Source organism: Strongylocentrotus purpuratus, unplaced genomic scaffold (genome assembly GCF_000002235.5).
Source record: "Strongylocentrotus purpuratus isolate Spur 01 unplaced genomic scaffold, Spur_5.0 spur5_scaffold_5, whole genome shotgun sequence".
NCBI classification, from domain to species: Eukaryota; Metazoa; Echinodermata; class Echinoidea; order Camarodonta; family Strongylocentrotidae; genus Strongylocentrotus; species Strongylocentrotus purpuratus.
In genome coordinates, this window is record NW_022145611.1 from 2,745,989 (window position 1) to 2,769,394 (window position 23,406).

Consider the following 23,406-nt stretch of genomic DNA (forward strand, 5'->3'; position numbering starts at 1 on the left):
CTTAATTTCCTGTTTTGTTTTGTATTTTTCTTCCTTCCTTTCTCTTTTTTTCTTTCCCCTCTCTCGACTATATCCTCCATTAAAAAAAAAATCCTCCCCCTAATTGTTTTTTGACCACTGCTTGATCCACCACTATGAAGGGTTTTATTCCGATTGCTTATCAAATAATGTATGACTAGAAACTAGAAATGAAATAAAATTAGTTTTTAGAATCGATGAATATATATGAAATGTTTATTTATATGAAAACTCTAATAGTGTCCACTGTCTTTTTGTGATGAGGATAGTATTAGGTTATGGACTATATTAAATCGGTAAAGCGCTTGATTAGCAATTACTCAAGGAATTTGCTCATTGAACTCTAACACTGCGTAGTGTTACAGTTTAGTGGAAATTACTAACCTAGCTGTATAGATTATAGAGAGATATTTTTAAAAGCCTTTAAACATAATCTCTATGGCTAGCTGAGATCACTACCCATTTTCAGCGCAGCTCAGATCCAGCGTTGTAGCGCCCTCTCTCGATCTCATGCACTAGCTATAGTCAATAAATTGATAATTTCGATTACGAACTGAAACCCTGCACACCTCAGGAACGTAAACGGGACCAATTTGCTGCTGAAATTGTCTGATACAACTTGGTAAGAAAGCTAATTTTTGTTTAAGAATGAATGTGGGCATGCCTGAATATGTACGAATGTTCGAGAATAAAGTGCATTTCATATTTCCTGTACCTCGGCTCCGAGTGCAGTGTGAGTCGATTGTAATGTAAATACGGCCTAGATCAAGTCATGACGGTGGTCTGGTCGTAGGAACATAAACATCGCTCGCGCTCGGTCAGGCTAACTAAGCCAAGGCGACTAGATCTAGGTCTACTTCACTGACTAACGCGTTTAACGTTAAATCTTTTGTAAGTCAGACTAATTGGGAAGTGGGGTTTGATAAAAGCATACAAACAAGAGGAACAGGTCAGTGACAGCCTGAGCAAATTCCGATTAAAATAAGAAAATTATGAATTTTAAAAGACGCTTTTTTCCATCGGCATGTAGACCTCTAGATCTAGACTACTGTCTGATGTAGAGTCGAAGTACGAAGGGGTGACCAAAGTTCGCAGACATTTTACAACATATTACAAAATGTGATATTTGATCTATGCTTTCTTATATTCTTCACAAATATATTTATTTCTATTATTACCAAATGGATGTCAAAGTTTTTTTTACTACAGATTGGTTCAACTAGAAAATTTATCGTCGAAGGATTTCGGAGATATCGCGATATAAAAATTTGATGTTCGATCGTGCCTGCGTGCATGCTGCTTCTAAAAAATTCATAAAAACAATGATTGGGAATAGTGCATCAAACAATTCTTCAAATTTAGTACACTGCCCTTCCGTTAATTTGTATGCCAGAGTTGGTAAAAGAAAAATTAGATCCTGACAAACACTCAATATTTTAGGATAATCCAATTTTTTTCACATTTTTTATTGTCCCATCATTTTATCCATTCATGATTTACAATCTTTGATAACTTTAAGTTTGCCAATGCATGCTTTCACATGTATGTTTTTTGTATTTTTGTGGTTGGAAAAAAAGTATGAAATTACAAAAGTTTTTGTTCGCATTACACATTCAAAAGCTGATGAGAAATCATTGAAAGGGACAGCAAACATTTGCTGAGATACCATTTTCTGATGTACATGTAGGAATTCTAAATCCTGATATTTCATGCACTTTTTTATCTCACCACCTGGTCAACAGAACTTTGCAGATTTATAGTGCATTTAACTTGTTGACGGCTTGGAGCATGGGGTCAAGGAAAGCATCTTGATTCCACTCCTTCTCTATCAGCTCCCTGATCCAACTGTACTTTGATGTACATGTAGCGCAGGAGTTGACACCTGGGTCACTGAAATATGTATTTCATGTACTGTACATGTACATGTGTTTCTAGATATTTGGTTGAGCTGTATTGACTTTGTTTTTTCTTCATAATAAGATATTGGAGAAGTGGAGACAAGAAAAAGTGGAGAGAGGGAATGTCATCATATTGCTTTTGTTTCTATGTATATATGTTCCATTATAGAAGATAATGAAAAGGAACTCTCGTTTCTATTGTAGTGTATGGTTTGCATACTGTTCTAGTATGTACTACCGGTACATGTAGTTTATAACACATGGTGCATTCTAGGCAGATGGGCTATTACAGATTCAGCAGTATGCTTATCAGATAAACTACAAGTAGCTTGCTATAACAATGTAATGCAATGAACACACACACATATTACTCATTAACCAAATACATGTACAATAGCGTACAGAAATGATCAGATCAGAAAATGTCTTATTTAGTGTGTATTAATCATTCATACCGGTAGTCTGTTCCATTGGAGCATTGACATCTTAAACCCGGGAGGAAACTTGATTTCAACATAGCTTTTTTAAAAATATAAATATATAGACGCACCGGTCTTGTAAATAGTGCATACAATGTCAATTACAAGTAGACAATGGACAAATGATGTTTCCCAGAAAGTCTAATTGGCATAGTATGTTAATGAGCCTTGCTCTATAACTGTAAGGACATGTGCCAGGTTCATCAATATCCACATACCGTAGTGGAGCAACATGAGTTTTTACTTGATGTCTTGTAATATAATTAAAGGGATAGTTGAGTTTTGGTATAGAGGGTGCTTCACAATATAATTTTTTGTGAGGTAACAAAAATTAGTGTCAAATTTGAAAGAGCATACAATTTAAATGACAAAATCATCTTTGTTTGAAATATCCATAAACCATTTCTAATATTTGTGGGGCCCCTCAAATATTCAATGATTTTGAACCAGCAGGTGAAAAAACAAGATTGAGCCTTATTCCAGCCGATGCCAATATTGGCTTTTTCGTATTGTTTATAAAACGCACAACCAGCCGGCCCATGTATTGTTTTTATTAATTAATTAATTAATTAACGGTCACCATATTTTTTTGAAAGTGGAGCTGAATTGGTATGATTAGATTTAATCTAAATTTTACACATTTTTTGGATATAAAATTACCTTCATGCAATTTTAGGTCCTCAAAGGGCACTAGAAATGCCATAAATAAGAAAAAGAACAATAACCATGCACTTTGAAGGCATTTGCGGTCTTGAACAAGAACTCCCCTTTAACATGTTAGCTCAATACATGTTTGAAATTCCCTATTTTCTAGATGCTTTGTGCTCTGAGAAAGTCTGAGTGAAGTAATAATAAATGGATATATTTTGTATACATTGGTCACTGTTGAGTAAAGGTTCAGCAGGTATATGTACTGTAGGTCCATAAAGGCCAAATAAATAATGTGTTTCTCGTCCGGACTTTTAAAAAAAAGGAGGAGGCAAGGCATTACTATTTACTATTTTGCAATTCTTTGCTATTTTCCAAGATGGCTGCCATGCTAATTATAGCTGGCCAAACCTATTTATTCACAGACATTGTGCTATGTGATTTTACTGATGTAATGTACATGTACATGACAAAGCAAATGATTTGTAATACAAATCTTTACTGGTAGACAAAATGTATATCACAGGCTTTTTTTTTCTTCTGAATAGTAAAAAGTAATAAAAGGAGACGGCGGCTAAAAAGGAGGCGGGCGGGACGAGAAATACTTCATTTTTGTTATTTGGCCAAATTAGAATTTGATATCTTTCCTGTGGCTGTGTACTGTGACCTAATGATTGGCCTTCTTGATTTGAAAGCGCTGATTTGTATAAAATGCAATCATGGTAAAATGCATTTCCCTTGAAATGTTTGTTTCCACAGATCGACCTTGATGGATTAGTCATTGTGTAATTCAGTAGGTACAGTATGCAATTTATGAGGGCAACTGTACTATACTACTGTACACAGATGACAAAAGTACAATGGATCAGAATTTGTGTGTGCATTATTACACTGTTGTGTGATTCTGTAGGAGGGTGGGTGTTATGACAATGAATCTCCTTCTGCCTATTGCATGTACACTAACACATTAGACGTGGTGGCAAATTTTGTGCAGTGCAGGCCTTCATTTTGTATTTAGTGCAAAATGCTTTATATTCCTAGAGTCTTACTGACATGAAGATGTATCGAGGCTCACATTACATGCTTGCACCTGTACATGTACCAATGGACATTGAACAGCTTTTAATAAAAATCATTTTACAAGCAATTCGTTCCCAGATTATGAACATTGACATATGATAATGAAATAGGTAAGGAAAAAAAGCAATAAAGTCTTCTTGTACTGTACAGTATACATTGTACATGTATGATCTCATTAAAATACAGACCATTCACATTCAGGAGTATTTAAAGAGTACAATATAGGCATGCTTGTGTAAATATCTGTTCATGTACGTTTACACTGTACACAAGATTACACATGTATGCAGTTTCACACATTTTCACAAAGAACTCCCACAACCTGTATTGTGGCTGTAAATTAGTATTAAGCCTGATATGTATGGTAGTTACAAATTGTAGTTGTTATGGAATACCCCCAACCCTAGAACAGTAAACATGATATTTTCAGTGATCAAAATTTAATGTCCAACTACATGTACTACACGTATGTTATAACAGTAGTTTTTGTAACATCTTTGTTGTCAATAGTGTTTGATGAAAATGAGATGCATTCATGAATTTCATGCCTAAATGTTCCATGTTTGTTGATTCATTATGAAAAGGGCAAGTTTACTCCAAAAATAACTTACTGTCAATCGAAGCAGAAAAATCAGACAAACCGATCAAAAAAAAGTTTGAGCAAAGTCGGATCACTAATAAAAAAAAATTATGAATTTTTGAAAAAGTATGTAAAACTATGGAACAATGGAAATCACTACACAAATTGCCAATTTGGTTATCAGTTTGTGATGTCATGTTCTCACTATTTATCAATTGCTTTATAATAGTTTAATCGCATTAATTTCCCCATGCCTTTGCCCAGGTTATATGATTTGTATCATATTGCGTGCATGACATTTCACAAAATGTTTTATGAACTTATTGATACCATTTTCTGAATATTGTATATTCATGATTATTGATTTTTATATAAATAAATAGTTTATCAAAATTTAAATTTGTCATGATTTAAAGATGAAGTTGAGTTCTGGTCATGCGATTGCATTGTGAAAGAAACGATGTGGAATCGACCAGAAAAGGTTGATCATTTAGCATATACATGTAAGTATTCGTGTGTATTGCAAGGTTCTGGAATCATCAAAATGATAAGAAATTTGGCCAAGTCTTGGTAAAGTTACAAACACTGTACATACACTGTACATAGAAAGATGTATACTGGACTACACGAACAGACAGATTTTTACGATGTTACATGACATATTTAGAATACGAAGGCATTTGAAAAGCCATGCTTTTCAGGGAACATGTTTTATCTAATTGTTCTTCCACTCTTGCATAATAACAATGATAACGCTCACAAATTATATTTCACCTCTTCCCAGCTTTGCCGCTATCATTGATTATTTTACCACCATACCCACTACTGCAATATTGTAACATGACGAACTGTTGTAATGATTTGTCTTAGTCCATATTATGTTGGCATGTAATTATGTTTATACCTTTTTTCTTTTTTCTTTGGTAGAAATTATGTTCATTAAATGTTTTTAATTGTTTATGGTATTTAGGCAGTAGTAACGTGTCACGTTTTAATAATTTTTAACTAAATGTTATGTAAGTTTTTTACAATGTATATATTCAATTCTTGTAACTCATGTGCAATTCAGTTGTGAAACTGCCATTCATGAAAGATGCAATAAAATACCATTTATCTATCCATCTATCTATCTTCAACATTCTCTTCAAGTGAAAAAATTACTCTATATTAGTGCATCCACACAAAAACAATTACTATCAATCTAACTTGGATGCTGGTGTGAAGAAATAAGATTCTTAGGGGGAAAATAGGAAATTTATATTATCAATATAAAGAAAACAATTAGTGGATAGTGAGGCAATGACGTCACAGTTGAGTTGCCAAATTGTCTTGTGATTTTCAAAGTTTTTCTTTTCATTAAAAATTCATAACTTTCTTATTAGGCCTTAAAAAAAAGATGTTGTATTGCCCTTTGCTAAAAAAAGATGTTGTAATGCCCTTTGCGACCGACCCCAAAATCTTGAAATCTACGGTCGACTTTTATAAAAAAATGTATTAAAGCATTCAAAACTGAGAAATATCAGCCCAAAGAGGGAAAAGTAAAATAATTTTTTTTTTTAATTCCTCCTGACTGACCTACCCATGTTTTGGCACCTTAAGGGCCTTAATTATCCAATTTTGCTCAAACTTTTTTTGATTGTTTGTCTTATTCTTTTGCTTCTATCGAAAGTTAGTTATTTTTGGAGTGGACTTGCCCTTTAATGTCTTCTGGTTAAAAAAGAGAGTGACAGCTCAAATTGATAAAAAGAGCTGTGCAGTAATGTAATTTTGTAATTTTGTAATGCTCAAGGTTCTGACTAATGTGATTTGAATAGTACTGATGATGATACAATGTACACATACTGAATATACATTGCCATGAGATGTAAGTTTTCTGTTTCATTAGTTGTTCATATCAATCATTAGTCACTTACTGGATGAGTCAAGCTGTGACCACAAGACTCTCTCACCCCGTGTCCACACACAGCACTTTCTGTGATTAGGGGTGATTAGTTGTACCAGTTCGGGATAGTTGAAATTGTGTGTGTGGTTGCTTACTATAAACGATACGTTGTATAATGAAATGCGGGTTTGGGCATCGTTTCGACTAGAACTCGATAAAGAATCACGCTTAATCACGGAAAGTTTTGTGTGTGGACGTAACTACATGTAGTATAACTCGGCGGGGCTTAACGTATAAATCATTTGCTGCGACGGATTGATGATGTTGATTTCAGGAAATAAACAGAATCTATGAAATATTTAATTATAATTAAACTCACTTTGCAGGATCACTTTGCAGGCATAATGCATATCTATAAAACACATGGAGAAAAGCGAAAACGGGACCTGGGTATTCTTGGGAAGTTGGGTACGAATTCACTCAAAGTAGCGCGCTCACCGAAGACAGCCGGCAGCAAGATAAAAAAAAAACACTGCGCAGTAGCGAACTGCGCACCCAAGTGTATACAACGTTTCGTTATAGAGTTTTGGATAAATTTCTTGAGTGTGTGGACGCCCTGGAATTTATACAACATTTCTTGTGTGTGGATGCCTTGAATTTATACGATGATTCTTTATGCGACGTTTCGTTACAGAGTTTTGGGATAAAAAAATGTGTGTGTGGACACGCTGTCATTCAGGTACTGCATGGTTTATGAAAAAACCTTCCGCCAAACGTGTAAAATGAACCAGCATTCATGTACCGTATTGCTGAATGGGGGGGGGGGGGGGGGGGGGTAGTGAGCACTTCAATTTTTATTTTTTAAATATTTTTATTCAACCAACCCCCCCCCCCCCCCCCCCCCCCCCCCCCATTGAGCAAAAAAAAAAATTGCATACGATCTCCCTCGAAGCAGTTTCCCAAAGTTGACAGCCCTGAATATGAAGAGGAGTTATTTCTGGGAAATTCCATGACAGCACATGACATAATCACAACGCCCCTTTTTGTTCCCATCTTTTGCACTAAATTTGAACATGTTATTTTGAGAGTTTAATATTTGGCAATTCGGCATGAGGACCAACTAATTCACTGACACTGTACATACATGCATGTTTAATCAAGGAGTTACTAGTAACTCCTTGGTTTAATATCGCATTTTGTGTTAATTTGCACACCTACTGACACTGTACATGTACATGTACACTGTATGTAGCACTGCTGTGTATCTTCTCATAACACACAATAGCCAGTGATAGTTGAAATGAAGTGATGCCAGCAATGTGTTGTTATTTTCCATTCATTGAAGGTGCATGATGACGTGAAAACAGTTGTGGCATCATGCAGGGATATATAGAATAGTATGCTGAGAATGCCAATCCAGGCTACATGTCATTATCATTCTGCCTTGTAGAATAGCCTCTGGGTATTAACAAAAATGTCTTGTTGATTATGTCATTGGTATGAATATTGATTCCAGCATACATGTACCTGTACATGATACAAATATTCATTGTAGTGAATTGACTGAAAGAGAGATCATGGTATGCGGTTCATTTCCTGAGTACATGAATAGAAAATTGTAAATAAAGGGACATGAAAGGAGACATGACTGCTTGTACCATGTGTATTGGTTAGAGTGAACTTTACATGAAGTACATGTAAGACCTTTTACTATACAACACTGTACATATTGTACTGTCGATGATTGTAGACAATAGATGTATAGGCCTTTAGTTTCTTTTCTTCTCGATTGGTAAATACTGATATTCATGATCTTATATACATGTACCGGTACATGTACATCACATATGAAAGTGTTGAATTACAGACTAAAAATTATGCAATCATATGAACAATGTAGTATATGGAGAAAGAAAACAAAATCACAAACCCATAATAATAGCTTTATACACCATTAGGGCCTTTTTCAAGAAGTTTTTGTTTTTGTTGAATGCAGGCATTGCTTTAGGAGCCCGCACCTACAATGTGGAGCACAGAATGAGGTTCAAATTCTTTCTAGTCATACGTGCTATCTCTGAAATTGGGCAGCAAAGTTTGATACTAAACTATTCAGATGATGAGCGACAGCTCTTAAAGGTGATGAAAAATGAATGCGTTGGTCAATATCAGTGGGCAGCTTCAGTTGTGTTCACACTGCAACAAGGTTCTAGAACTTAGAGATACATTTGTATGCTCATTTACATGTACATGTATGTACTTACCGGTAAAACAAACAAGGACTTGTAGAATAATCTGATAACAGTTGGTAATCATCTTAATTTTTCATTTAGGTCTTCATCATCTGCTCGATTAATTTAATATTTATTTGGTCTTATGATCTTACCTTCCCAAAATTAACATTATAACTTACTTTTTTCCGGTCATGATTTGTCCTGCTTCTTCTTCCTTCCCCCTTTTCCCCTTTTCTTCTTATCTGTTTTACTTCTCCTTGTTCGTTTTGTGTTTGTAAATTGTATGTTGTTTTGAAATATTGTCTTGTGTTTTCTAAGTCTTCGTAAGCAAAATTTGAAACATTTATATTTTAATTTTTTCTGGGGGATCCACAAACTCCAAGCACTGCTTTTTAGTGGATCCCCCCCATTTCCTCAGAAATTAAGAAATTCTTGTAATAATTTTATTATGTGCAAGTTTATTTGTATAGTTTCTTGAAAAAATGAATTATGTATGAAATCAAATGTAATATCTTTGTTTACCTTTCTGTTGGAAATGAAATAAATATGAATATGAATATGAATATAAGAGTGTGGGCCAAATATATCAAAATTGTAAAGAATCACTATCCAATTTTCGAAATTTCCCGAAACTTTGCATTACCTTTAAAGCCCCACTGTACTACTTGTAGCTACTTGCTCCCTATATAGGAAAAATGCCTAATCAGTGCCTGTTGGTTCCCCATGCTCCTCTTTTTCTTATGTTAATTGAGAGCTGAGTTTATGAGATAGCCACCTGTAAGTGACCTTGCTGGATGGTCTATTCCCTCCTGGGTAAACTAGTACAGACAAGCTTTAATTAAATGAAGAAGAAAAAAATGATTTAGCCCCTGATTTAGTTTCTCACTTTTTGAGGTGTGGTCAAAGGGGCGTAGTCATTCCTTTGAAGTGATCCATTGCTAATGTCTTTCTGTTTCTCTCTATGCAGTCATAATGCCACCCATACCAGAGGCTGCCCGGATAGGGGAGCCAGTCCAGATCACCACCACCACTGATGATCATTCCTTTGAAGTGATCCATTGCTAATGTCTTTCTGTATCTCTCTATGCAGTCATAATGCCACCCATACCAGAGGCTGCCCAGATAGGGGAGCCAGTCCAGATCACCACCATCACTGATGATCATTCCTTTGAAGTGATCCATTGCTAATGTCTTTCTGTATCTCTCTATATGCAGGCATAATGCCTCCCATACCTGAGGCTGCCCGGATAGGGGAGCCAGTCCAGATCATCACCACCACTGATGATCATTCCTTTGAAGTGATCCATTGCTAATGTCTTTCTGTATCTCTCTATGCAGTCATAATGCCACCCATACCAGAGGCTGCCCGGATAGGGGAGCCAGTCCAGATCATCACCACCACTGATGATCATTCCTTTGAGTTGAACCATGAAGCCTTAGATGAGCTGCTTCTCAATGAGGATGTAAGAGACAAGAAGGTGTGTGTCGTCTCAGTGGCAGGAGCTTTTAGGAAAGGGAAGTCATTCCTTCTAGACTTCATGCTCAGATACCTCAACATGCAAGTAAGTCAATTACCCATAAATGTTTATCTGAACAAGTCGTACCATTCTCATTCTGGTTTTATAGTTTTAGTTAAACAGTATGATGAAAAACTTAAAATACATTTAGATTCGAGGTTGTTGTGAATGATAATTTCAGACTTCATATTTTAATCCAGGTACATGTACATGTATATAATGTAGTCCCTTTAAATTCTTGTGTTGGATAAGAAATGAAATCATGTCTGAAATCATATTTTGTGTGGAAACTTATGTCGTAAATATTTTTGTCAGTTTTTGTTGATAGCTCATATTCATAGGAATTTGATAATCCTCTATTGTCTTTTATTATTATAACTTTGATATTTTATCCATGTGTATTTGTGAATTGTCAATACCTCGCACAAACCCTTTGTGGAATCTACTTAGGATTTGAAGAGTGTACATAGTTTCATGTCCCATTCATGCACTGTATTGTCTATCAGGGATCAAGTGACTGGCTTGGACCAGGAGACCAACCGTTAGCAGGGTTCTCCTGGAGGGGAGGTTCTGAGAGGGAGACTACAGGGATCTGGGCTTGGAGTAAAGTATTCCTATGTCCTGGACCTAATGATGAAGAGGTAAGACCAGTCCATCTTTTTTTCTTCAAGCACGCACCATATTTGAGCTCCAGATTTTATACCATACATTGATTCTTGTTGATTTGTTCAATCACCATTGTGACAGACTTTGAATAAGACTTCATGATTGGATAATTATTTGGTATAATCTCATTGAAGAATTGTATTGAGTAAATTCTATTCTTGCTATCTGAAGATTGAATTCCGAAGGTTACAGTATGATGTGAGAAAAACGATAACTACAATAATTAAAGGCATCGTTTAACAATGTTAAATCTGAGATGCACGGCCCTACGTGTTATCAGTGTCTGTGATATTGTGTAATATTGAAGTCCTAAAAAAATTGTGCTTCAAAATGATCAAGAAGTGCCTCAAAAAAGTAAAAATCTTTGGGTGACCGGTTTTACCTTACTCGTTTTCCCCAATAGACTGTGTTGTTGTGAAAACCGTTTGGCAAACGCAAAATTTGAATTCAATTTCCAATCATAAATATCTGTATAATCAGACAGACGATCCACTTGTAAAAGTCATGGGGTTCCTGACTGACCTAAAGGTTTATAATTATCATTGCAGCATGAGCCAAATCCAGGATTTTGTTTCAGAATCTGAGACAAAAGTTACCGGATCCCTTTAAAGAGTGTTTATTAATAATTTTTGTTTTAACAGGATCATAAAGAATTTTGATGTGACCGTTGACTTAGTACTAAAGCCTTTTTCACATTTTCCTTGTTTCTCATCTTACTTTTTCGCTTGTTAGCAGACACTGTAGTATGTTAAAAAACCTTCATTTTGCTACGCGAGGCGAAATCGAAGGCACCGATTTGTGCTTGTGAACTTGTCACAAATGATAGTAACAATAAAGATGACAGACAAATTTTCCTCCGAGTCCAAACAGAAATTTGGACATAGGCTTGTTTGGTTTTAGCTTCCGATTGGTGAGTTGACATCCCGTGTGTGAGTGAACTGGGACCATGCCGGTGCTCTTCTGGGCACGGGTGAGCGTCGGCCGGCACAGTGTACTGCTAGGTGAAGTTGCATAATCGAAACTTCATTAAAAAAAACTCTCTTCCCTTCCAATTAGGAACATAATTTAACTTCAAATAGTAGATCCTATTCTTTATTTGCATTATGTTATTTATGTTGAGACACAGAGATGGTTAAAAACCACTAATAAGTGGCATTTTGAAGACTCCAAATATCCTGTACCTGTCTATAGGACGCATCCCCGACTTTCAAATTCTTCTGGCAGAAAAAAAGTGCTTCTTATACACTGAGATTTATGGTATGTATGTCTTTGAAAGTGAAAGTTGAACTTGTTATTCTTTGTAGGTTGCAGTGATCTTAATGGACACACAGGGAGCCTTTGATTCTGAGTCAACAGTCAGAGATTGTGCTACAGTGTTTGCTCTAAGTACCATGACTAGCTCAGTTCAGGTGAGTTGGTTGGTTGCTGTATAATACTCGTTCGGATATGACAAAACCATGGCATGTTTTTGATGATGTTTTTCTGTATCTTATAACACAGAGCTCAGTGTATATGCTCAAGTGCTTTGCTGCATGCAGTTGCCATCCATTCACACGTTAACAAAAAAAAAAGATGTGGCAGCTTTTTGAGGTGGTTTGACGCGCCATATCAGAACGAGCCTTTATTGATGAATTATTTTCTTGATTAAACTATCTGCACAATGTGTGTAATTTAAGTCGAGGTCACAACTGACCATGCACTTCTCTGGGACAGGTCTGTGTTGGAAGCAGGGATCCCCACATTCTTCCAGGCCAGCCCCGATGAAGCAAGGAAACGGTTACAGGAGGCTGTTGACATCTCCAGTAATCTCAGCGTCTTGCCTCATTCTTTTATGAATGCAGATGACATATGCAACCATTGCAAGAAGTTGCATGGAGCTGCATGTCAAGCTTGCAGCGGCTGCAAGGTTTGCCATTGTAAATACATTTGGACCTGAAATCTGCAGACCTGTTCATGCAACACAGGAATTTTCAGCAAATTGCTGCTTAGAACAGCGGCAAAGAGGTGCATGACCAGTTTAGACCATGGCCTTAGTTAGTTGTTAAGTGGGAGTGGAGAAACTACTTCTTTCTTAAGGTGTTTTTGCCAACAGTACAAGCCTTGTTCAGATACGATGCGGTTAAATGCATCTATTAAATGATGACGTAAGTGTAATACACTTAATACATTTCTATACCTTATAACACAGAGCTTGGTGAATACGGGTAGGACCTTTGTTGTGAGCAGTTGCCGTTCATTGGCACCAACCAAATATAATAAGCTGTGGTTTACCAAAGCATATCTGAACAAGCCTTTAGAGGGCTAAGCGTAAGATGTGCTGTTGGGTATGAGGAGACATCTTACTGATAAGTGTTGATGGCTTTAAAATACAATTTTGATTGGATACCAGTACTGGTATATCCTTTTATTACATCCCTACAATAGTATATTGTACATCTGTACATAAAACACTGTTCTTTATATCTTGCAGGTTTATAACTTGAGTCAAAATATTCAGGAGGATGACCTACAGCATTTACAATTGTTTACTGAGTATGGAAGACTTGCTAAGGAGCAGGATAGTTCTGGAGCCAAACCATTCCAGGTCAGTCATTGATGTATATGTCCCAAGGATTCTATGACAGGCATGACTATCTACAGTGCGTCCCACAAAAAATGAAAACCAAGAATTATCAATGTTTTATCATAACTTAGTCACATTTATAATTATTAAATGACACATATTTGGAAAGCTTAGATCCTCCTCAAGCAGGAAAAATGAGCAAGGAATGACAAAGTTCTGTTTTTTTAAAGTAGTGCTTGCATTTCCATAATTTTATCAAACAAATTCGTTTTCACTGGCTGCCTACCGTAGGAACGAACAGAATTAACAAAAGACCTAACTCCGTTTCGTTGACAATCAGTCGTAGACGAAAGACTTCATGCAATGGCAATTCAGGCTGTATCTTTTTTTTTCTAAAAAAAAGCTACAGCATACGTTATTTCGCCCTTCCAAGGTATCAACATTGATATATTCATTGTATTCCTTGTTGAGTGGGTTGAACGAAGATGCAACGATCATGTTGCTAAGCCCTAATAGGCACTCTATCCCTTGAAGCAAGGCTTTTCACTTTTATTGTTTCTCTCCACATAGGTATATGATTGGGTAAATAAAGTGCAAAAATCATTACAGTTACAATAGCATATGCACTCTTTTAAAATGATGGCTGTTCATGTCCCGGTGTCAAGTATGCCTTGTCTTAGTGCAGAATCTTAATGGAATACAATGCAGAGGGTAATAAAACCCTGTAAAATGATCAAACAGTTCTAAGTATTGTAGTTATTCATCTGCTTGATATTTTGAAGAAGATGAGAAGATGAGAAGATGAGAATTATCTGTGTTTGCCCTGTGATCAATAATAAGTTCATACTTCTTTCTATTTTGATTTTAGTCTTTGAATTTCCTGGTTCGTGATTGGAGCTTCCCTTATGAATATGCCTTTGGGGAAAGTGGAGGTTCCAAGTTACTTGACAAGAAGTTACATGTAAGTAACACATACTTAACACATATGTCTCATGTCATAAGTAAATATTCTGCTATTAAATTTGGTCGTTTAATAATCCTAGCCATACTTAAATGTAGTTCTGCAGTTTTTGTTTGTTTGCTTGTTTCTTTGCCTTTATTTTTTATGTAAATGTTTTAAAATAAATAAATACATTATGATCACAGGTATATTGTACATGTCTATAGGATTCAACCAGGCATTTGATCTAGTATTGTCTTGCCTCAACTGAGATGTTCCTGCCTTCCTTGTAGTAAACATACTCTGCAGAGTGTATCAAAGCTTGGATAAAGCTTAAATACAAAAGGCAATGATATCTTGCATGTTTTACTCTTGGTCCAAATTGACTGATATAAAGCCTTGCAGCATCCCAACCCAAATTTGTACAGTTGGGAAATTTGCACTGATACATTTTTCACCATTGTTGGTACTTTTTTTTTCTGACGTCCTCCAAGCTTTGCGTGAGCTTCAAGTGTGTTATGCATTGATGAGAACCTAGTAGAGCTTCATGAATCAGATAATCTAATGATGATTGTCATTTATATTATGATTGCCAATCATCAGTATATTGAATTGACTTGTTTTGTTATTGTCATCTATTTTGTACCGACATGCAGCAATCAGCTAAGCATAAAGAGTTACAGGATGTGCGACGTCATATCACAAGCTGCTTCAAGAGACTTGGCTGCTTCTTGATGCCTCATCCTGGTCTAGCTGTAGCTACCAATCCAAAGTTTGATGGAAGATTAGCAGGTACGTGGTTTCACTTCCTGAAACATGATTGAAAGTTATGCAATTAGATTTATAAAATTAAAGTTGTAAAAATGAGAAAGACCCCTGATTTTTAATGAATGTCCCATTTATTGATTAGGTGCAGGACACATTTGTGTGGGCAATATCTTATTAACCCATAGAAGAATGGAATTTTAAAGTAATACATGAATTCACTTTGCCTTCTTAAATTGGCGTGAGTTATATATTTTCTGCTCCTACATTATGTTGACTACCGGTAAGTATATTGTATATTAAATGAACATTTAAAAAGTACAAATTATATAGTGCAATTTAAAAAAAATATGATATATTGTATTTGAAAATATTGATTTTAAATACCACTACATGCTGCCAATTTGATAAAATTAATGTTTAATTTCATTTTTAAATATTTACATTTTTAACAAACCAAGTTCTATGACAGAATGAGAAAGGAATTGAAATGTGTCAGTTTGTACAGACCCTATTAATAGCTTTAAGAATTAAGATCATGATCCAAAATCATCTGTGTCCTTCTTGATTTCAGATATCAGTGAGGAATTCAAGACCCACCTACAGGAATTAGCTCCTCTTCTTCTTTCGAAGGACAATCTGATTGTCAAGGAGATCAATGGCACTAAGGTCACGTGTCGAGCACTTCTAGAGTACTTCAAGGTCAGTTTTATATTACACTCTAACGTATAGAATCACCTATTATTTGGTAGAGAGGTAAACTTCTATTTCAGGAGATAACACAATACTAAAGGTAGATAAACCCACGAACCTCCTTTGTCAAAACATTAATCTACATTTTCCATACCCCACCCAGGTAAGTTAAATGGGTACCTGGCAATGATTAATTCCTATATATGCTTGAGCCCCATACTGGCAGCTATAAGGCCGGGGTAATATTTGTAGAGGGCCAGGAGTGTAAAGTCTGACAGACATCGGTGCTACATACGTACCTGCTATTATTATCATCATTATTATTATTATTATTATTATTATTTATACAGTCAACTATTTGATATGTCACTGGACAGAAGATCAGCTCTGGTGACTTTGAATCCTATTCACAGCATTGATATCATTGGACACTCTACATAAATGTTTATTTGTTACTGTTTACTCCAGAAAGAAATAAGAAGCTAGATATTCTTGGGCGTGGGCAGAAAAAAAGACCATTCATACCAAAATTTTAAAACCCACTGAAATGAATAGTGGATACGTGCTCATAAAAGTTATGTAATCATTATTCATTTATGAACCAACGGGGTATATTCTAAGGAACACATGTGAGAGTATTCTTCTTAAGAAAACAAAAGGTATTCATGAAGTACATCCATGACTTTGGCAGTGATTTTCCTAAAATGCACCATTTAAATTCAGATTTTGATGTCATAAACAATCTTTGATAACAGATATTCATATTCATTATCTGTATTCAAAGAATATCACTGTTTGTAAATGTCACGTTCACATAAATTTGCATTCTTGTCCAAACTCATATACAGTGTAATTATGTCCCTTTTCTCTATTTTCTTTTCATTGAGTTTCCAAGTGTGTCCGTTAAGGCTGTTCAAAACAGTGTAATGAGGGACCCGAGTACACTCCCAGGCTTACAAACGAATACGTGAATATTCGGACTCCATGTTTTTTATAATTTTCAATAATAATTATTTTTTTTGTTGAATTTGTTGATTTTTTTTTGCCACCACCATACCACGTTGCCCAAATTTTTTACTTCGAGTTGCAGTTGAAGGCGCCGATTTAATAATAATAATAACAGTAAACAAATGCTGTTTTAAAAACCAAAGCTGGCAGAATAATCTATTTTCCTCTGAGTCCAAACAGAAATCCAGACATTTGGTCCCAGTTTCTGAGTGGTGAGTTTGACAGTGCTTGAGTTGGGAAACATTTTTACCGACGGTACCACGCCAGCGGCCGCCGCTCTCCCTGGCACGACTTAGCATTGGCTTGGACAGTGCCAGGTGACTGGGATTTTTTTTTTTTTTTTTTTTTTTTTTTTGCGGCCGAATATTCGGGTACAAAAAATCGTACTCGAGTAGTTGTCAACAGTGCGGGTACCCGAGCATTCAACTACTTGTCACAGCCCTTGTGTCCATGTAGTTTGTATTTACACATTGGTATTTCTTTTCATGTTGTTTGTTTGATTCAGGCTTACATTGATATCTACCATGGAGATGATTTACCTGAACCTAAGACTATGCTGCAGGTAAGAAGAAATATGTATGACAATAAAATTAATGATGTTACAGTTTTCATGTGCATCTAACATGTATCCTTTGTAATAATACAGAGAAATAGTAAAAGAAATAATCAATATATCATCAATATATACTTTGGCTTAACAACCTATAAAACTTCACTTAAAGAATTGTTTAAAATTTTATTATATATATCATTTATATATATATATCTCGGGAGCACCAGGAATGTCACGTCTGACAGACATGAGCGCTTTACAAGAACCCACTATTATTATTATTATTATTATTTCAAATGATGAGTGATGTGTAAAGTGTAAAGTTTGGTGTACTTATTTTATTCCAAACTGGTTATCTTCATTGAGACACATGAATTTGAAATGAACAAATAACAAATATTTTCTTGCTTGAGTAAATTAATAGTAAAAGCCTTATTACATAAAAAGACACATTTCTGTGATGCTTAGAATGGGTACAGGCATTGAAAGAATTGCATTGCATTAATGCTGTTGTTATGTTTCCAAGTTGTATTTATCCATCACTGAAGTATGAATGTACCTCATTTGTTTACTAGGCGACAGCAGAGGCCAATAACTTAGCTGCAGTAGCAAGTGCTAAGGACAAATACACAAAGGATATGGAACAGGTGAGTAGAGTTTGGTAGTAGATAGAATGACAACATGGCTGCCATGTTCATATGTAATGCTGAAAAGTGATTGTACCAGTGCCTAGCATTTACCGTTGTCATGCCACAACAACTCTAATGTGATGATAAATTATGAAAACTTCTTGCTTGAGTGCTTGCTTGCATTTATTTTGAGAGTTACAATGTGGGTGAGCATCAAATGTGAACCATTTTGAATGGTTAAGGCTCGTTCAGTTATGATGCAGCGAAACAGTGGCATTTTTTTTTTAAATGAGGAAATAAAGTGTAATGGGCGTCACATTTCTGCATCTTATAACAGAGCTCAGTCAATAATTATATTATATTGACTGGGCTTGAGGAATATATTGCCCCGAGTCGAAGATGATGGCAATATGGTCTGCGGTCAATATTTCTGATGAACCCTGAAAGAAGCCCTGTCAATATAATTATTATTACTTATACAAGGCATTTTTTTACAAATGATATACAAGTTTGGCATCAAGCACAATTTGTACTCGCATCTGTTTGCCAGTCTCTCTGATTTCAGGTTATTCAGGCAGGTATGTCATTGTGACGTAATTTGTTACCGCGCATTCATTTAAAAGCGGCAGCTTTTTTTTTGTGGCGGTTTACAGCGCCATGTCTGAAGAAGCCTTTAGAATGATATATCTTCAACAAGCATTTCCACAATAGTTTTATAGTAAAGGTACATACACAGCTCTTCAGTCACAAAGGAACCTTCTGGAATTGTTGTTTATGTAGTTTTCAATGAGTATACCAGAGTTTGGACTGTATGAATAGTTCTATTAAAGTTGGTTTATACACAATAAAATGCTGATTTTGTAGTTTTACCTGCTGAATTCAAATTATGAGATCGTCAGAACCTCTTTTGGATGCATAAGAATTTTACATTCCATTCTCGGTCTTATGCCGGGCTATAATAATGTCTTCTTATATGTGATACAGGTATGTGGAGGTGACAAGGCATACCTGAGTCCAGACGAACTAGAGAAGAATCACAATCAAACCAAGGAAGCAGCCATTAATCAGTTCAGAGAAGTACGCAAGATGGGAGGAACAGAGTACAGTCAGGAATATGAGGACAAGCTCTTAACTGAGATGGAGGAGTCTTACGAGCAGTACATCAAACACAACGATAGCAAGAACCTGTTCAACGTAGCACGAACCCCTATCACCCTCGTCACCACCATACTTGCAATGTACATCCTGTCAGGGGTGTGTGGACTTGTAGGATTCTACTCCTTGTCAAATCTGGCCAATATGCTGCTAGGCTTTGCCATCTTTCTACTCTGTACATGGAGTTATGTGCGCTATAGTGGCAAGTGGGTCAACGTTGGGACGGGGATTGATACCGGAACAGAATTTATATGGGTTCATGTAAGTAAACACACACTTCTCTTTTATAATAATAATAGTAATAACCTAGGCTTCTATAGCGTGTTTTATCCTCAGAGAAGATACCATTGCCCTTTACAATAATAAAAACAAACAATTTACAGATAACTACTAGTTCATGAGCTTAATAAATATCAAAATATGAACAAGATTAATCATAACACTTATCGACATCAATTATCAAGAAATAAAAGCAAATCATGACAAATTACAGTAATGTACAATTTCCCTCAATAAAGTTGCAATGTTTTTCTGTCAATAACCATTTTTCAGTTATACAAATCTTAATTTGCTTATTGGATTTTATTCTATTTTAATACTATGGTAAAGATTGTATTAATGTCTACTTATTGTATCGGAATAAAAATGGACATGATAATAGATCATGACTCTTGTTGCAATGCAAAATAGGAGGCAAATTTTTTCTATTTGATGAAATGAATATTAAAAGTTTCTGTCCATGACATTGCAAAGTTGGTAATAATAATATACATGTACATTATGGGATAAAAACACCTTGATATATGAGTGATATCCATCCACAATAACTATATCAATTTTAATGTTATTATTATTGATACTATTCTTTTTGTTGTTGTTGTTGTTGTTGTTGTTCTTCTTCTTCTTCTTTCTCTTCTTCTTCTTCTTTCTCTTCTTCTTCTTCTGTCTCTTCTCCTTCTTCTTCTTCTCCTTCTCCTTCTTCTTCTCCTCCTTCTCCGTCTCCTCCTTCTCCTCCTCCTTCTACTCCTCCTCTTCCTCCTCCTCCTCCTCCTCTTCCTCCTCCTCCTCCTTCTTCTTCTCCTCCTCCTCCTCCTCCTCCTCCTCCTTCATCTTTGATATTATTATTATTATTTTAACATCAATTGGGCACATGAGGTGACCATAAACATGTGTATGCTTATTAACCTTCTGTTCTTTCTTCATCGTGTGTCAGTGGTAATGATCATTCATTTCTCTTTTTTCCTTCTGTTTTACAGATGTATGGCCCCCTGTATAAACACCTAACAGGTAGTAATGTGAGTACGCAAGCAAGAAAGATTAAACAAGCAGAGAAAAAGGGCAAATAAAACTTCAAGCTGATGAATGGTTTTATCAAAGCCATATTCTCTTTCCTTTATATTATATACAGTCCAAATCAGCTTTATTTTGCAAGGATATAATTATTATTTACAAAGTGTTAATGTACTGCTTAAAAGCTGCGGGAAAATGACAATGTCTTAAAGAACTTGATGAAAGCATATAATGAAATGACATGATTGGAGCACATCAGCTGGGCGTGATTTGAAGTACTTGGAACACTACTGATCAGCTGTGGAACATGTGGGACTACGTACATGCACTCTTATTTCCACAGTGTCAAATTTCACTCTAAATGGCATCAGCTGGGAGTCAACTCTATTCCTAGTTAAAGTGACACGGAAAAGGAGTCATCTTGACTCTGAATTGAGTCAATTCTCAGCTGATGCCACACAATCTGAGTCAAATTGATTCGGAATCCGTGTCACTTTAACTAGGAATAGAGTTGACTCCCAGCTGACGCCATTTAGAGTGAAATTTGACGCCGTGGAAATAAGAGTGTGGAGTATTCAGTAATAGTGAACCTAACAGGAGATGACAGTACTTTGCTTATACATCGATGTGATTATCAAGGAATAAACTGTATTAATCGCTTCTACAGGAATATACATGGAGGGGATCTCTGGAGTGCTTTATTACAATGATACATGTTTGTGATTTCAAGACTGATCACTGAAAAATATCAATGCTTGTGACCTTGCTATCTATGACTTTCTCAATTTGCAATATATGGGAGATGACCAGAATGATACAGCAAGCAACTAAAATCAAGATTTATGTGTGGATAGCTGTCTTTATTTGTCTTGCTGCTGAAAAAAAAAGCCCTTTTGTGTTGTTTGTGTACTTATTGTGCTATTGTATTTGTTCTTTTTGTGAAACCCAAATGTGAAGGGTAAAATATAATAAGTGATACTTAAGAAAATTGCCATTTTGACTACAACCTATTGGTGTATTGTTAATGTGTACTAAATCTGTATCAATCCAATTTTGTCTACACCTAATTTGTGTAGTTTCTGTGTGCTCTAATGATCACTTCGTATAAATTTTCACTTTATCCACTCACAGGTTTTCCTATGGCTTACTGATCTAACGCCAGATTAGTCTATTATCTATTTAGTCTGATTAAACAATGTGTGGGCAGACAGCCAGTCATGGACTGTTTTCCAAAAGGAACTTAGACAAAATTCCTTAAAGCCCTTTAGTTTACAGATAACTATATGAGAATTGAAGAGTATAATAAAAGAATTATAAAAGAAAATTTAGGTGTAGGCATAATAATGTTAACCAAGTTTGATAATTGAAAAACTTTTGGGCAAAATAGGATTGTACTCACTGGATATTGTACCGGTATTTTATTATAGAGTTTAGACCAGGGGCATATCTAGCTTTTTGCTACTAGGGGGTTGGGGGGGGGGGGGGGGGTGACCCAATGGGCGCAAAGCAGCAAATTTTTTGTTGTGTTGGCTATTTTGAACCCCTGTTAGTGCTTTTTTCCTGGCATCTACTAACATCTACTAATACTGTGTGGGTCTGGACGCATGATTGCGTTTTTCTATGCACATCACATTTTCACTTGGCAGCCCAAGGGGGGAAGGGGGGGTTTAAACCCCCTAAGCCCCCCCCCCAGTAGACCTTTTCAACGCCTTAGAGGTCACCGATCAGTTTTCTAATAGTCCATTATATTTGCGATTGATGTATAATCACATGGTAATCAATCAATACTTTAAATTCTCTCTGTGAAATTGCAACAAGAAAGATTTCCTCCACCCTCTATCACTGTTATAGTGTAAATGCAACATGAATAATATGCTTTAGAAGTATTCAGTATTGAATCAGGGATGCAGTATTTTGGTTGTTTGTTTACAGAAAGCAGTTGAATTTGAGAAGTTTGGGGTAGAATGTTGAATATGATGATTATCCAAATCTACTTAGATATGTTGATAGTCAAGTTAATTTTAACCTATTTGTTTCAAAGTATATACAGTTAAGACAAAGGAAGAATCAAGTTTGAAGTCTTACAAATTCTCTGGTTTCACTGTTACTGTGTTCATGAATCTGCTTCGGCAGGGATAGATCTCGTATGAGTCCTATCTTTTTCTGTTAAGAGTTTCTTCAAACTGTATTTGTAGATCATTCAATATACTAGATTACTACCTACTGCACAAAAGGATGTATTAAACAAATGTTAATGTGCAAACTTCTGGAAATGTGATGAAGGTAAATAAGAAATTACTTGGTATTCATGCTGTTAATTTTTATTTTATTTATTTATTTAAACGTACTATTCATGTATGTAAACACTTCACAATAGAGAACCCCTAATAACAAAGCCTTTAAAGTCTGCCAATCACCTGAAGAAAAAGAAAAATATTTGTGTGTAGCTAAAGTGTATAAAATCAACCTAAAACAAACTTCCCAGGATTTTATGGGCGAAGAGTTAGGAGCATGAAGAAAATAAAGGATGAAATAAAAACCAGACATACGGAGCCCTGGGTTCCATGCACATGGTGATTGGTACTCATTAATGCTTCCATGGAAAGTGAATAAATACATGGAATAACCACATATGGGTTATTGGGTGTGTTAAAGATAAAATGGAGTTCTGGTGATGCTATTGCATTGTGAAATAAATAGTGTGTTATATCAATCAGAAAAAGGTTGATCATCTAGTATATAAGTATTGGTGTGTACTGCAAGGTTCTGGAATCATCAAAATGATAAAAAATTTGGCCCAGTCTTGGTAAA

The 23,406-nt window shown here is 35.6% G+C and overlaps 1 protein-coding gene across 1 annotated transcript; it reads left to right on the forward strand.

Annotated features, from left to right (window-relative positions):
• The first annotated feature begins 546 nt into the window (after nt 1-546).
• Nucleotides 547-20,919, forward strand: LOC575603 (atlastin-2-like). Its single transcript, XM_030998950.1, has 12 exons — nt 547-640; nt 10,155-10,378; nt 10,840-10,974; nt 12,304-12,408; nt 13,470-13,583; nt 14,431-14,523; nt 15,159-15,294; nt 15,842-15,969; nt 17,474-17,530; nt 18,097-18,168; nt 19,135-19,566; nt 20,562-20,919. Exons 2-12 carry the CDS (start codon nt 10,160-10,162, stop codon nt 20,649-20,651), a joined length of 1,581 nt encoding a protein of 526 aa, XP_030854810.1. The 5' UTR covers nt 547-640; nt 10,155-10,159; the 3' UTR covers nt 20,652-20,919.
• The last annotated feature ends 2,487 nt before the right edge of the window (nt 20,920-23,406 follow it).

Bases quoted from the DNA above. Each gene is read 5' to 3' on its own strand.
- LOC575603 (XM_030998950.1), top strand. From the start codon at position 10,160: ATGCCACCCATACCAGAGGCTGCCCGGATAGGGGAGCCAGTCCAGATC. The intron at 10,975-12,303 runs GTAAGACCAGTC...TATTCTTTGTAG, and splicing joins CTGGACCTAATGATGAAGAG to GTTGCAGTGATCTTAATGGA. The intron at 15,970-17,473 runs GTCAGTTTTATA...TGTTTGATTCAG, and splicing joins CACTTCTAGAGTACTTCAAG to GCTTACATTGATATCTACCA.